This window comes from Accipiter gentilis, chromosome 33 (assembly GCF_929443795.1).
Source record: "Accipiter gentilis chromosome 33, bAccGen1.1, whole genome shotgun sequence".
NCBI lineage: Eukaryota > Metazoa > Chordata > Aves > Accipitriformes > Accipitridae > Astur > Astur gentilis.
Genome location: NC_064912.1, coordinates 11,085,859 through 11,097,189, shown reverse-complemented (window position 1 = coordinate 11,097,189; position 11,331 = coordinate 11,085,859). Strand labels below are relative to the sequence as shown.

The window sequence follows — 11,331 nt, the reverse complement described above, 5'->3', positions numbered from 1 at the left end:
CTTTTGGAGATAATGACTTTCTTGCCTCAGTTTCATCTTTCTGTGAATGAGAAAGCAATTGTAGAATAGAGTATAGGCAGTGGTTGTTAGCAAATGAAAAACTGGTCTTTGTTTTGCAGCCAGTGTCAGAACCGAAAAATAATTGCATTTTGGAAAATTTTGTACTCTTGGGTACTAACTTGACACCCTCCCCCCCCGCCAATTACATACTTAAAATGTTTTGGTGTTATGTTCTATGTTAACGAAATCAGAAGTAGGTCTTGCATCATAACATATATTGTTCTATTTCTCCCATCACAGTAAATATTGGAGTTGGAGAACCTGACTTCATCTTGGGACAGCTGTATCACTTGTCTTCAGTACAGGCACCTGAAGTAGCCAAGTCTTGGGCAGCCCTGGCTAGTTGGGCTTATAGATGGGGCCGGAAAGTAGTTGATAACGCCAGGTAAATTCATCCTAATCTCTAAATTTATATGGCACAATTAGTTTTCTTAAGGTAAACTCTAGTTTTATATTTATGATTACTGTTCTTTCTGGTCCGAAGTTGCATGTGAATGGGAAACTGAATATTCTCTTGATTACTTGCCCTCTGTAGAAAGAAGCAAGTTTAATTCTGAGATAAGGATGAAGGTTTCTTCCTTCAAAAAGTTTTACATATACAGTCATAATGGGTTCAGTAGCTCTATGAATACTAATATATTGGGGATCAATAACTCATTAAATGTTACAGTCAGGGAGAAGGTGTTCGTCTGCTGCCCCGGGAAAAATCTGAGGTTCAGAACTTGCTTCCAGACAACGCTGCAGAGGAAGATAAAGAGAAAATCTATGGGATTCTTGGGCAGGCAGTGTGTCGTCCAGCTGGGATTCAAGTAAGTGTAAATTTTCTTGCTTAAAAAATGTTCAACTTCAATGTGAACCTTATTTTTCCTCTACTTGTGATTCATATTAACTCTTGTAAATGTTTTAAAGTTAAAATTCAGACAATAACAGAGTTCTCTAAGAAACCATCTGTTAGCTAAGTGGTAACCTGCCAGTTTTATGGACTATGGTAATGTGATCAAGTAATGCAGTTGCATGAGTTGCCTAGACAAAAACTGGATTAGGAACTAATATTGCTTGTAGAAATGTTTGGAGGACCTAATAAAATCTGTTTTCTCTTTATTTGCATTTAGGATGAAGACATGACTCTACAAATCACTGAAAATGAAGACAATGAAGAAGATGATATGGTGGATGTTATATGGCGTCAGTTATTAACAAGTTGTCCCTGGCTTTCAGATCTTGATGAAAATGCAACAGAAGGGTTAATTAAAGTGTGGAGGAAAGTTGTAGACAGAATTTTCAGTCTCTATAAACTCTCCTGCAGTGCATACTTTACTTTCCTCAAACTCAATGCTGGTCAGGTTAGTGTTTGTGCTGATGAGGAAATCCAGTTACAAACTTTTCTAAATGATATAAACTAATACTTAGCTTAGAGGAGTATTTCTTTCTTTCAAGGTTCCACTTGATGAAGATGATCCCAGGCTGCACTTAAGAAATACTTCTGAGCAAAGCACTGATGATGTCATTGTGATGGCAACCCTGAGACTGTTACGATTGCTTGTGAAACATGCTGGAGAACTTAGACAGTATCTAGAGCATGGGCTAGAAACTACACCTACTGCTCCTTGGAGAGGTGAGTGTATGTTATCTAGTTGTTAAAATTGATTTTGACATATTTTCTCTAAATACAAGCCAAAAAGTATTCATTGCACTTTCATAAAAAGTTTAAGCATGATGGAAAGAGAGCCTGTCTTTTACTAAATAATTTCATTAAAGGTATTCAAGTCTGCTGTGCATTCTGATCTTAAAATAGATAAGTAGCACAGATTCTGATCCCCTCCCTCCCCCACCTTAAGACACTGAAAGGAGAAAAGAGATGTAGTTTGTGAAGTACTAAATGATATTACCACCTTAAAAAAAGTGGGGTGGGTTTTTTTCCTAGCTACAGTTTGAAATGCAGTTAGTCAAAGATGTGTGGCTAAAGCCAGATGTCTCAGAAGTAGTTGTTTGTCACTACACTACTGGTTCTGGTTGCTCAGGGACTTTCCCACAAAAGGTTATTGAGTTAAAGTGTGGAAGGCAGCAGAAGAGGCCAACAATTGCTAAATTATACTTTTCTTTTGAAACATCCAGCTATGCTGACTTCAAGAACTATTAATGTGACTCTTCTTATTTTTGAAAAGTGATATAACAGATACAATATGCAAAACTCAATTCCAAGTGCTTGACTAAAGGGTTTATATATTGCATCTGATGTTATCTGTATTTGAATAGTAGAAGAAAATAAGCAATTGCTCGTACTGTGAAAGACAGTTATTTAAAAGAAGTTTTTATTGGGAAATTAGACGTTTGCATTCTCCCAATGCAAAACCAGTATGCTTTTAAAAATAAAATAAAATAAAATTCTGCATCATTTGAAGTGAAATGAAATGAATCGACACATTTTGTTTTCCTGTTTATGAAGGTATTATACCTCAGCTTTTCTCCCGCCTGAATCACCCAGAAGTGTATGTTCGTCAGAGTATTTGCAACTTATTGTGTCGAGTGGCTCAAGATTCTCCTCATCTCATACTATATCCTGCGATAGTGGGTACCATTTCACTTAGCAGTGAATCCCAGACTTCAGGTATGGAGGAAAAAATAAATGTACAAATACACTTTATCCAGTATATAAAAATATATTAGCTAAAGTGATATTGGTGGTTTTTTTTTTTTTCAGTAACTCTGATACTTTCTATCTTATGAATATTTTTATTATGGGACCTTGCTGATACCTTTAATTTGATTTACCAGTTTGGCAAATGAGTTAGTTTTTTCAATTTTATCATCATAGACTTTGCCAGCACTTAATGTAATATGGGGACCTGATGCTAAACAAAGTATTGAGGCCAGAACAGTGTAGCTAATATTTTAACATCTGTTTTTAATTTAGGAAACAAGCTGCCTTCTGCCATCCCTACTTTGCTAGGTAATATTCAAGGAGAAGAACTGTTAGGTGGTGAATGTGATGGAGGGAGCCCCCCAGCTTCTCAAGAAAGTAGTAAAGATGACACAAAAGTTGGATTAAATGAAGATCAAGCAATGATGCAAGACTGTTACAGCAAAATTGTGGAGAAACTCTCTGCTGCAAATCCAACAATGGTATTGCAGGTAAATAATCCAAACGTATGCTACTTGTGCTCTTATTTGAACCACAAAATACGTAATTTTTAAGTCTTGTGAGTAGACCTACTGAAAGTTTGGTGCATCTTTGCTCTTAGGCTGTCATCTTTTTTCCAAGTTCTTCAGTTACAAAAATAAGTCTTAATACTAGTACTCTTAAAAATAAGTGAATCTTAATTTATTTTATACAGGTTCAGATGCTAGTGGCTGAGCTGCGCAGAGTTACAGTTCTTTGGGATGAACTTTGGTTGGGAGTTTTACTGCAGCAGCACATGTACGTCCTCAGAAGGATTCAACAACTGGAAGATGAAGTCAAGAGGGTCCAAAACAACAACACTTTACGGAAGTATGTCTTTTTTGAATAATTCAAGTGGTAATTGTAACAAATGTTTGTTCTTGGGGAAGCATACAGTCAAACGGGTCAACTGTGTTGTTGCTCCTGAATTCATACTATCCTAGCTGCTTCTCTGTAAGCCACTGACCTTATTTGAAGAACATTTTTATGTTACAGGTAGTACTCTAATCAAATGAGAAACAACAACAGTCTACCTGTGGATCCATGTTGGGATTTCCTTAGTAATAATATGTTCAAACCCAATGCATATTAAGTTGTGGATTATGAGAATCCTATAGGTCATTTCCAAGGTCTGTCTTACAAGTCTGCTGAAATGAAGACAAGCATGTCAAAGGGTTTAATCTATTTGGAGTTTACTGTAAATACAGATATTTGGAGTAAACTAAAAGCAGATTAAGACATTCTGTTTTCAGTGTTTAGCAAGTCTTCCCCCCCTCATCTGGGTTCTCTTGTGAATGGATTTGTGGAAGAGGAAAGCCATTCACTGGGCACCTGGCTAAGCTTAAGAATGCCTCTTGAATACTATAGTCAGGGCTGACATGGAATGGGAGAACAGCATGATCTGAATCTCTCTCTTCCCCTTCTGTCCTGGTTTCAGCTGGGATAGAGTTAACTGTCTTCCTAGTAGCTGGTACAGTGCTATGTTTTCAGTTCAGTATGTGAAGAATGTTGATAACACTGATGTTTTCAGTTGTTGCTAAGTAGTGTTTAGACTGAAGTCAAGGATTTTTCAGCTTTTCATGCCCAGCCAGTGAGAAAGCTGGAGGGGCACAAGAAGTTGGCACAGGACACAGCCAGGGCACCTGACCCAAACTGGCCAATGGTGTATTCCATACCATGGGACATCCCATCTAGTATAGGAACCAGGAAGGGGGGGCGGGGAATCTCCGCTCAGGGACTGGCGGGTTGGCGGTCAGCAGGTGGTGAGCTATTGCCCTGCGCATCATTTGTACATTCCAATCCTTTCATTATTGCTGTTGTCATTTTATTAGTGTTATCATTATCATTATTAGTTTCTTCTTTTCTGTTCTGTTAAACCGTTCTTATCTCAACCCAGGAGTTTTACTTTTTTTCCCTGATTTTCTCCCCCATCCCACTGGATGGGGGGGAGTGAGTGAGCGGCTGCGTGGTGCTTAGTTGCTGGCTGGGGTTAAACCATGACACCTTCTTAATAACTGTGGTACATCCTCAGGAAGTAGTAGTAAAGAGCTCTTTTATTAAAGGAAATCAGTTGCTTAGAGTTGTTTGAGCTCTGAACTTCTCCGGGTTTCCAGTGGTGAAGAACCCAATTCAAATGTTTCAGTTTTAAAAAAAAAAAAAAAAAAAAGTGTGGTTCAGAGGAACATGCTTTCAATGTGGAATGAAATACTTTTCCTTTTAATACAGTTATGCTTGAAGACTTCAATTTAGAGATGTAATAATTTTCATGAATTCTTAGATGTCTCATTTGCAGTCTTACTTTAATGTTCTGCTTAAGTAACTTGGTTTTATGGAGTTAGAGGAAATTTTGTGGTTTTTTGTTTTTTAATAGAGAGGAGAAAATAGCAATCATGCGTGAAAAGCATACAGCTCTAATGAAGCCCATTGTATTTGCTTTGGAACATGTACGGAGCATCACTGCAGCTGCTGCAGAAACTCCTCACGAGAAGTGGTTCCAGGATAACTACGGAGATGCAATTGAAAACGCACTAGAGAAACTTAAGAATCCTTTGAATCCTGCTAAACCGGGAAGCAGCTGGCTCCCATTTAAAGAGGTATTATATGCACAGACTGAGAGTGCAATATAGAGACTCTTGACACTCTTGCTGCACCATGTGCTTGACCCGCTCCTTAGTATTTTCTTGCTATTCTCTTGCCACATGGAAATTGCAGCCTGAAACTTCATCTTCTCTGCAATCACCACAGGCGTGCTAGACACTAAAGCACAGTAATATTTGCCTCTGTCACAAGTCCTATTGACTGTCTGTATTATTGCATTTCTACCCAATGAAATTATTTTTTTCAGATCTTGCATATTCTGCTGTCTGGGATGCTGACAGTTTTGGGGGCAGAGGGCTTTGGTTTTTTTAAATACTATCTTTCTGAAACCCAATGCCATTTGAACTTAGTGGATTTAAATTTTAACAAGTTGGCAGTCTGGTTATCTAAGCATAGTCTTTGGGCTGTGCAGCAACCTTCAAATGATCAACCCTTCCCAAAGATACTTTGTGTTTAAATTATGTGATCTTGTCTTAGTTTTTTTAATGGGTCTGAGTAGAAACAACATATGTATTCATGTGGATATCCAGAGCTAACCTGGTGGTTTTTAAAAGTTTTGCTAGATAGAACCTAGGTTTTACACACAAATAGACTTTTCCTTTTGTAATTCCCCTTCTGCTTTGCAGAGCGAGCAAGCATGCTGATTCATAAACAGAAGGTTGCTGAATGCTGCTGCCTTTGACCATAGCTCAAATATTTATAAATGCAGAGGCAAACCTCTTGAGGATTTTGATTTGTTGTGACTTTGGTGTTTACCACCAGGCAGGGTTTAGTTGCTGCATAAAGGATGTTTTTTAGTTTTTGTCATCTTCATCCTAAGCTATAAATAGATTAGTAGGATGGCAAGGATGAAAGGTAGTTTAAGAAAAATCTCCATGCTTCCTGGAATATGACCACCATTCAGTCTGTTTAGGTGGTGGGTTGTTTTTTTTTAATGCTAGCTGTTAAGGTGAACCTCAACCTAAACCAAACAATTTCTTTGGAATAGGTTATGCTAAGTCTGCAGCAAAGAGCACAGAAACGGGCTAGTTACCTTTTACGACTTGAAGAAATCAGTCCTTGGTTGGCTGCCATGATGAACACTGAAATAGCACTTCCTGGAGAAGTATCTACCAGAGACACAGTCACAATTCACAGTGTGGGCAGCACCATCACAATCCTGCCTACCAAAACCAAACCTAAAAAGCTGCTTTTTCTGGGTTCAGATGGGAAGAACTATCCCTACCTGTTCAAAGGTAAGAAACTGAAATTTTCTCATACAAGTTACTGTCTCGTTATAAATTAGACTATATTAAAGTTGGGAAGATGTATGGTTGCAACTTTTGTTTTATCTGCCTGCATGATATGGGGAAAGAGTTGTTTGGAGCATCTGTTCCCTCTCTTCCCTGCCTCCCACTTCACCATACATTTTCAAGGAATTTTGCCTTGTAAAGCTATAAGTCAGGGGTGTTTCAGATCCCTTCTTTATAAGGGTTGCATCAGAAACAGTGTTCTGCTTGCATAATGATAGGATTAGCTGGATGCACTTTTCCAGAAGCTTAAGGTAGCACCCAGAAGAGAACTTGAAAGACTTCATGCCTTCCCTGTAAGGGAAAGACCTATTTGTTATGTTAGTAGCTGTTGTGTGTACTGCTCACAGAGAGAGCTGTCATAAACTGGTGATTCTAGTAGGTAAATGCTATGTAAACATCTAGGTTTAGGCTGAACAACTCATCCTTAATCTGCATAATTTATAAGGCTATTCATAGTCTGAAATTAAGTAGGATTTCAAAAACCACTAAATTTGGGGCTTTACGAGAAGAATGTTTTTTTAATCTAGAAACTGAATTTGAGACAAAATAACTTTATTGCAGGTTTGGAAGACTTGCATCTAGATGAAAGAATTATGCAATTCTTATCAATTGTGAACACAATGTTTGCTACTATTAACCGTCAAGAGACACCAAGGTTCCATGCAAGGCACTACTCTGTGACACCTCTGGGAACAAGATCAGGCTTGATCCAGTGGGTGGATGGAGCTACCCCTTTGTTTGGTCTTTACAAGCGGTGGCAACAGCGAGAAGCTGCTTTACAAGCACAAAAGGTAACAACTGTGTTTTGTGCCAGTTAGAACAATTTGGAAGGGAATCTTTTATTCTCAGTTGCTTTACAGTTCTAAATAACATAGTCTTAAAAAGATTGTTTTGTTCATAATAATACAGAATTGTTCTGTGTATTCATATCTTGTGGGATTTCACCAGATGTCAATGAAATTGCATATATGTATTTATATCTATTACAGTATTTAACTTAAATATACTGTTCTGGCATGATAATTCAAGGAGAACTGAACAAATAGAGTTAACCTTGGTTAAAACTATTTTAGTTCTATATCTCAATTGCTCATTCTCATTTCATTTTAAATATAGTTTCTACAGTTATATTTTTGAAATTTATCTTGATAAGAGTAGAGTTAGGCCAAAAGCAATGTGTTTTCTCTTTATTTAGGCTTCTTTAACTATTGAATTTTTAAAGAATTCTCTGAGCTGTAGAAGTCATCCTCAGTAAAGGAATTGATTTCATAATTTCATTCTCAACCAAAACTGAATTTGGGATACTTTTTTGTGGTAATGAGTTGTGATATGTAAACTACCATTTTTACCTCTTCTAGGCTCAAGATTCTTACCAGACTCCTCAGAATCCTGGAATAGTGCCTAGACCCAGTGAACTTTACTACAGTAAAATTGGACCCGCTTTAAAAGCAGTCGGCCTTAGTCTTGATGTGTCACGTCGTGACTGGCCCTTGAATGTTATGAGGGCTGTTCTAGAAGAACTGATGGAAGCAACTCCCCCAAATCTCCTAGCTAAGGAGCTCTGGTCATCATGTACTACACCAGATGAATGGTGGAGAGTTACACAGGTGAGTTACAACAAATACATTTTCCCTTTGAAAGGCTGTGTTTCTAATGGGGTGAGGGGCAACAAATGCCTGGGATGTGTTCAAGCAATGATACTTGTGAGTTAGGTGAGCTAGCACTGCTGAAGTTTTATGTAACAGGAAATGTTGGCAATTGTATTATCTGGAATAAAACAATGGGCATACACCTGATAGCTCTATGTTATTATATTAGAATCATCAGCCTAAGACATGAAAACTCTTGTAAGATATCATCAGACAACAAATAGAAAACAGCTTGGAATAAGTTGGTTTGATTTGTCTTACACTTAAAATAATGTTTTAAGATGGTAGTCAGTCCAATGTGTTGGCAGAGGATTCCCACAAATAATTTTTTCCTGAAACTCTCTTTAAAGTCGTATGCAAGATCCACTGCAGTTATGTCCATGGTTGGCTACATCATTGGTCTTGGAGACAGACATCTGGATAATGTTCTTATAGATATGACTACAGGAGAAGTTGTCCACATAGATTATAATGTTTGCTTTGAAAAAGGTAATTTAAAAAATGCTATATGTTATTCAAATAAAAGGTTTCCTTTCTTGGTAATTAAAAGAAACAACTTAAATTTTTATCTTAAAGGGAAGAGCCTTAGGGTACCAGAGAAGGTTCCATTCCGGATGACACACAATATTGAAACAGCACTTGGAGTGACAGGAGTAGAAGGAGTTTTCAGGCTTTCTTGTGAACAGGTAAGTTAAGAAACTTGCATAAAACTTGAGGGCTATCACTTGCCAAATACTGTTAGAACTTTTTTTATCAAACATTCTGCTGTTGATTTATAAAGCCTTCCCCTTTTCTGCTGTGATTTTAATTGGACTCAGTTTAGGTACATCCTATAATAGGTATTTAAGAAATAGGAGAATGTTGGATAAATACATATGCAAGTAGTGCTACAACTACAGTTCGGGGGAAGGGGGGACTTGTAGCTCTAGACGTAAAATGTTATGTTTCTCCTCAAGCTTTTTTCTGAAGTTTTGCTTACCCTCTTTCTTCAGGACTTGTCCTTTATAAACATGACAGATATGTTTTTAAAAAGAAAAATTCTCTGAACAAAGGAGAGTTTTCTTCAAGTGTCTGTTGCTAGAGTATAGAGTTTGTGTGGAAGGCTAGAACGCAGTCTTTAGTTTTAGTCATGTTACTATAGGCTAGCTGCATTTGTACATATTGTGGTGTTCTTCCTATATTTGTAATGGTTAGGGCTAAGTTAAGGACTTCTGTACCTACTCAAGTACAGTATTTTGTATTTAAAATTTCACTGTTCTAGAAGGATGATGCAGAATGAGTGTGTTTAAAATATGATGCAGGTGCTTCATATTATGCGTCGTGGAAGAGAGACTTTGCTTACGTTGCTTGAAGCTTTTGTTTATGATCCTCTGGTGGACTGGACAGCAGGAGGCGAAGCAGGATTTGCTGGAGCTGTCTATGGTGGTGGTGGCCAGCAGGCTGAAAACAAACAGAGCAAAAGAGAAATGGAAAGAGATATTACACGTAGTCTCTTTTCTTCAAGAGTGGCTGAGATAAAGGTGAGTTTACTACAATAATTTTCTGTTTTATAACTATAGTAGGCCCTATGCTTTCACTTCATTTATTTGCATTTTGAGGGTGGTGGAAGAAGTGGTCTTTTATTAGAAATAGTTCAAAAATTTTATTGAGCTAAATGAGTTTGTATTGAGGAAAGTGCTTATACAGAACTTGCAAATATTTAGTTTTCATTTTCTGCGTGCTTAATTCTAAAACATGTTTTAATGTTTTGCTTGAATCTGGGCTAGAGGAATAATAATAGAGGTTTAGAGAGGAGTCTAAATGAAGAATGTCTGTTAAGCTTTAACACTTAGGGTAGCCCTAGGGTAGTTCTAGATGAACAACATCATGGAAGGGTTAACTGCTGCCATATATTACTTTCTCTTACCTGCTTGAATTAAGTCCAGTTCCGTAATGTCTGTGTCTTGGTTATAGGTGAACTGGTTTAAAAACAGAGACGAAATGCTTGCTGTGCTGCCAAAATTGGACAGTAGTTTAGAAGAGTATCTGAATCTGCAAGAGCAGTTGACAGATGTAGAAAAGTTGCAAGGAAAACTACTGGAGGAGATAGAATTCCTGGAAGGTGCAGAAGGAGTGGATCATCCCTCCCACACGCTTCAACACAGGTACAGAGGAGCCAGGAATTCTGTCAGGAATCTCGCAGCTCAATACAGATGGTGGTTTAGTAATGTACTTACGAATTAAATGTTAGAAATGTATATATGAGCAAGATTAAAAGCTATTCTTACAGTAAGAAAGTCACTTCTTGTACAGAAGAACTGTTGAAACCATTTTCCTACTGAATAATCTTATTTATGTCCTACGCCTTGTACACCATCAATATATTTTGTGCTAGTATGTATTCCCCACTTGACCCTCAAGACAAGAGACAGAATGTGCTGAATGTGGTGTCCCATCAAATTAATCCACATAATGCAGCTGTTGATAAATAGCACAAAAATCTTTTCATCTAAGTTTCTAATTCTTTAATTTATTTTTCAAGTTTATTTGAAATTGATCAAGGATTTCAGAATTACATGAGTATGCACATGCATTCATTATTTTGTAGGAAAACAATTATTAACACAACATTGTTGAAGTTTTAAGTAATTGGTAAGAATATGTTTATTTTCTGGGCAACAAGGTAATTGTATTGTTCAGTATGATTTTGTATTCAATATAGTTAAGTATTTTTTTTCTTGTAGTACTTACTTGATTATGTGGCTTCAATAATTCAGGTATTCTGAGCACACACAATTGCAGTCTCAACAAAGAGCTGTCCAAGAAGCAATCCAGGTGAAGCTGAATGAGTTTGAGCAGTGGATAACACATTACCAGACTGCTTTCAGTAATTTAGAGGCAACGCAACTTGCAAGTCTTCTTCAGGAAATTAGCACACAAATGGACCTAGGTATAGTACAGTATTTGTGGGGGTTTTTAATGATTTGAAAATAACTAGAATTTAATATCAGGACGTATTATGAGTATCCTTTAACTTAAAGGCAAGGACCTGTCTATAATAAATGAAAAGAAAGGGGGTTCTTTAAAGGGTGGT

The 11,331-nt window shown here is 37.3% G+C and overlaps 1 protein-coding gene across 2 annotated transcripts in view; it reads left to right on the top strand.

Annotated features, from left to right (window-relative positions):
• SMG1 (SMG1 nonsense mediated mRNA decay associated PI3K related kinase) overlaps positions 1–11,331 on the top strand; it is a 71,902-nt gene that overhangs the window by 45,914 nt on the left and 14,657 nt on the right. For both annotated transcript variants that reach the window (XM_049791689.1, XM_049791690.1), the window contains exons 32-47: positions 301–445; positions 731–869; positions 1,173–1,403; positions 1,498–1,675; positions 2,507–2,668; positions 2,975–3,192; positions 3,396–3,550; positions 5,091–5,313; positions 6,306–6,552; positions 7,171–7,400; positions 7,968–8,216; positions 8,609–8,747; positions 8,835–8,944; positions 9,560–9,778; positions 10,212–10,402; positions 11,015–11,187. In XM_049791689.1, the coding sequence (XP_049647646.1) occupies positions 301–445; positions 731–869; positions 1,173–1,403; positions 1,498–1,675; positions 2,507–2,668; positions 2,975–3,192; positions 3,396–3,550; positions 5,091–5,313; positions 6,306–6,552; positions 7,171–7,400; positions 7,968–8,216; positions 8,609–8,747; positions 8,835–8,944; positions 9,560–9,778; positions 10,212–10,402; positions 11,015–11,187 (3,009 nt within the window). The remainder of the gene's footprint in view (positions 1–300; positions 446–730; positions 870–1,172; positions 1,404–1,497; positions 1,676–2,506; positions 2,669–2,974; positions 3,193–3,395; positions 3,551–5,090; positions 5,314–6,305; positions 6,553–7,170; positions 7,401–7,967; positions 8,217–8,608; positions 8,748–8,834; positions 8,945–9,559; positions 9,779–10,211; positions 10,403–11,014; positions 11,188–11,331) is intronic.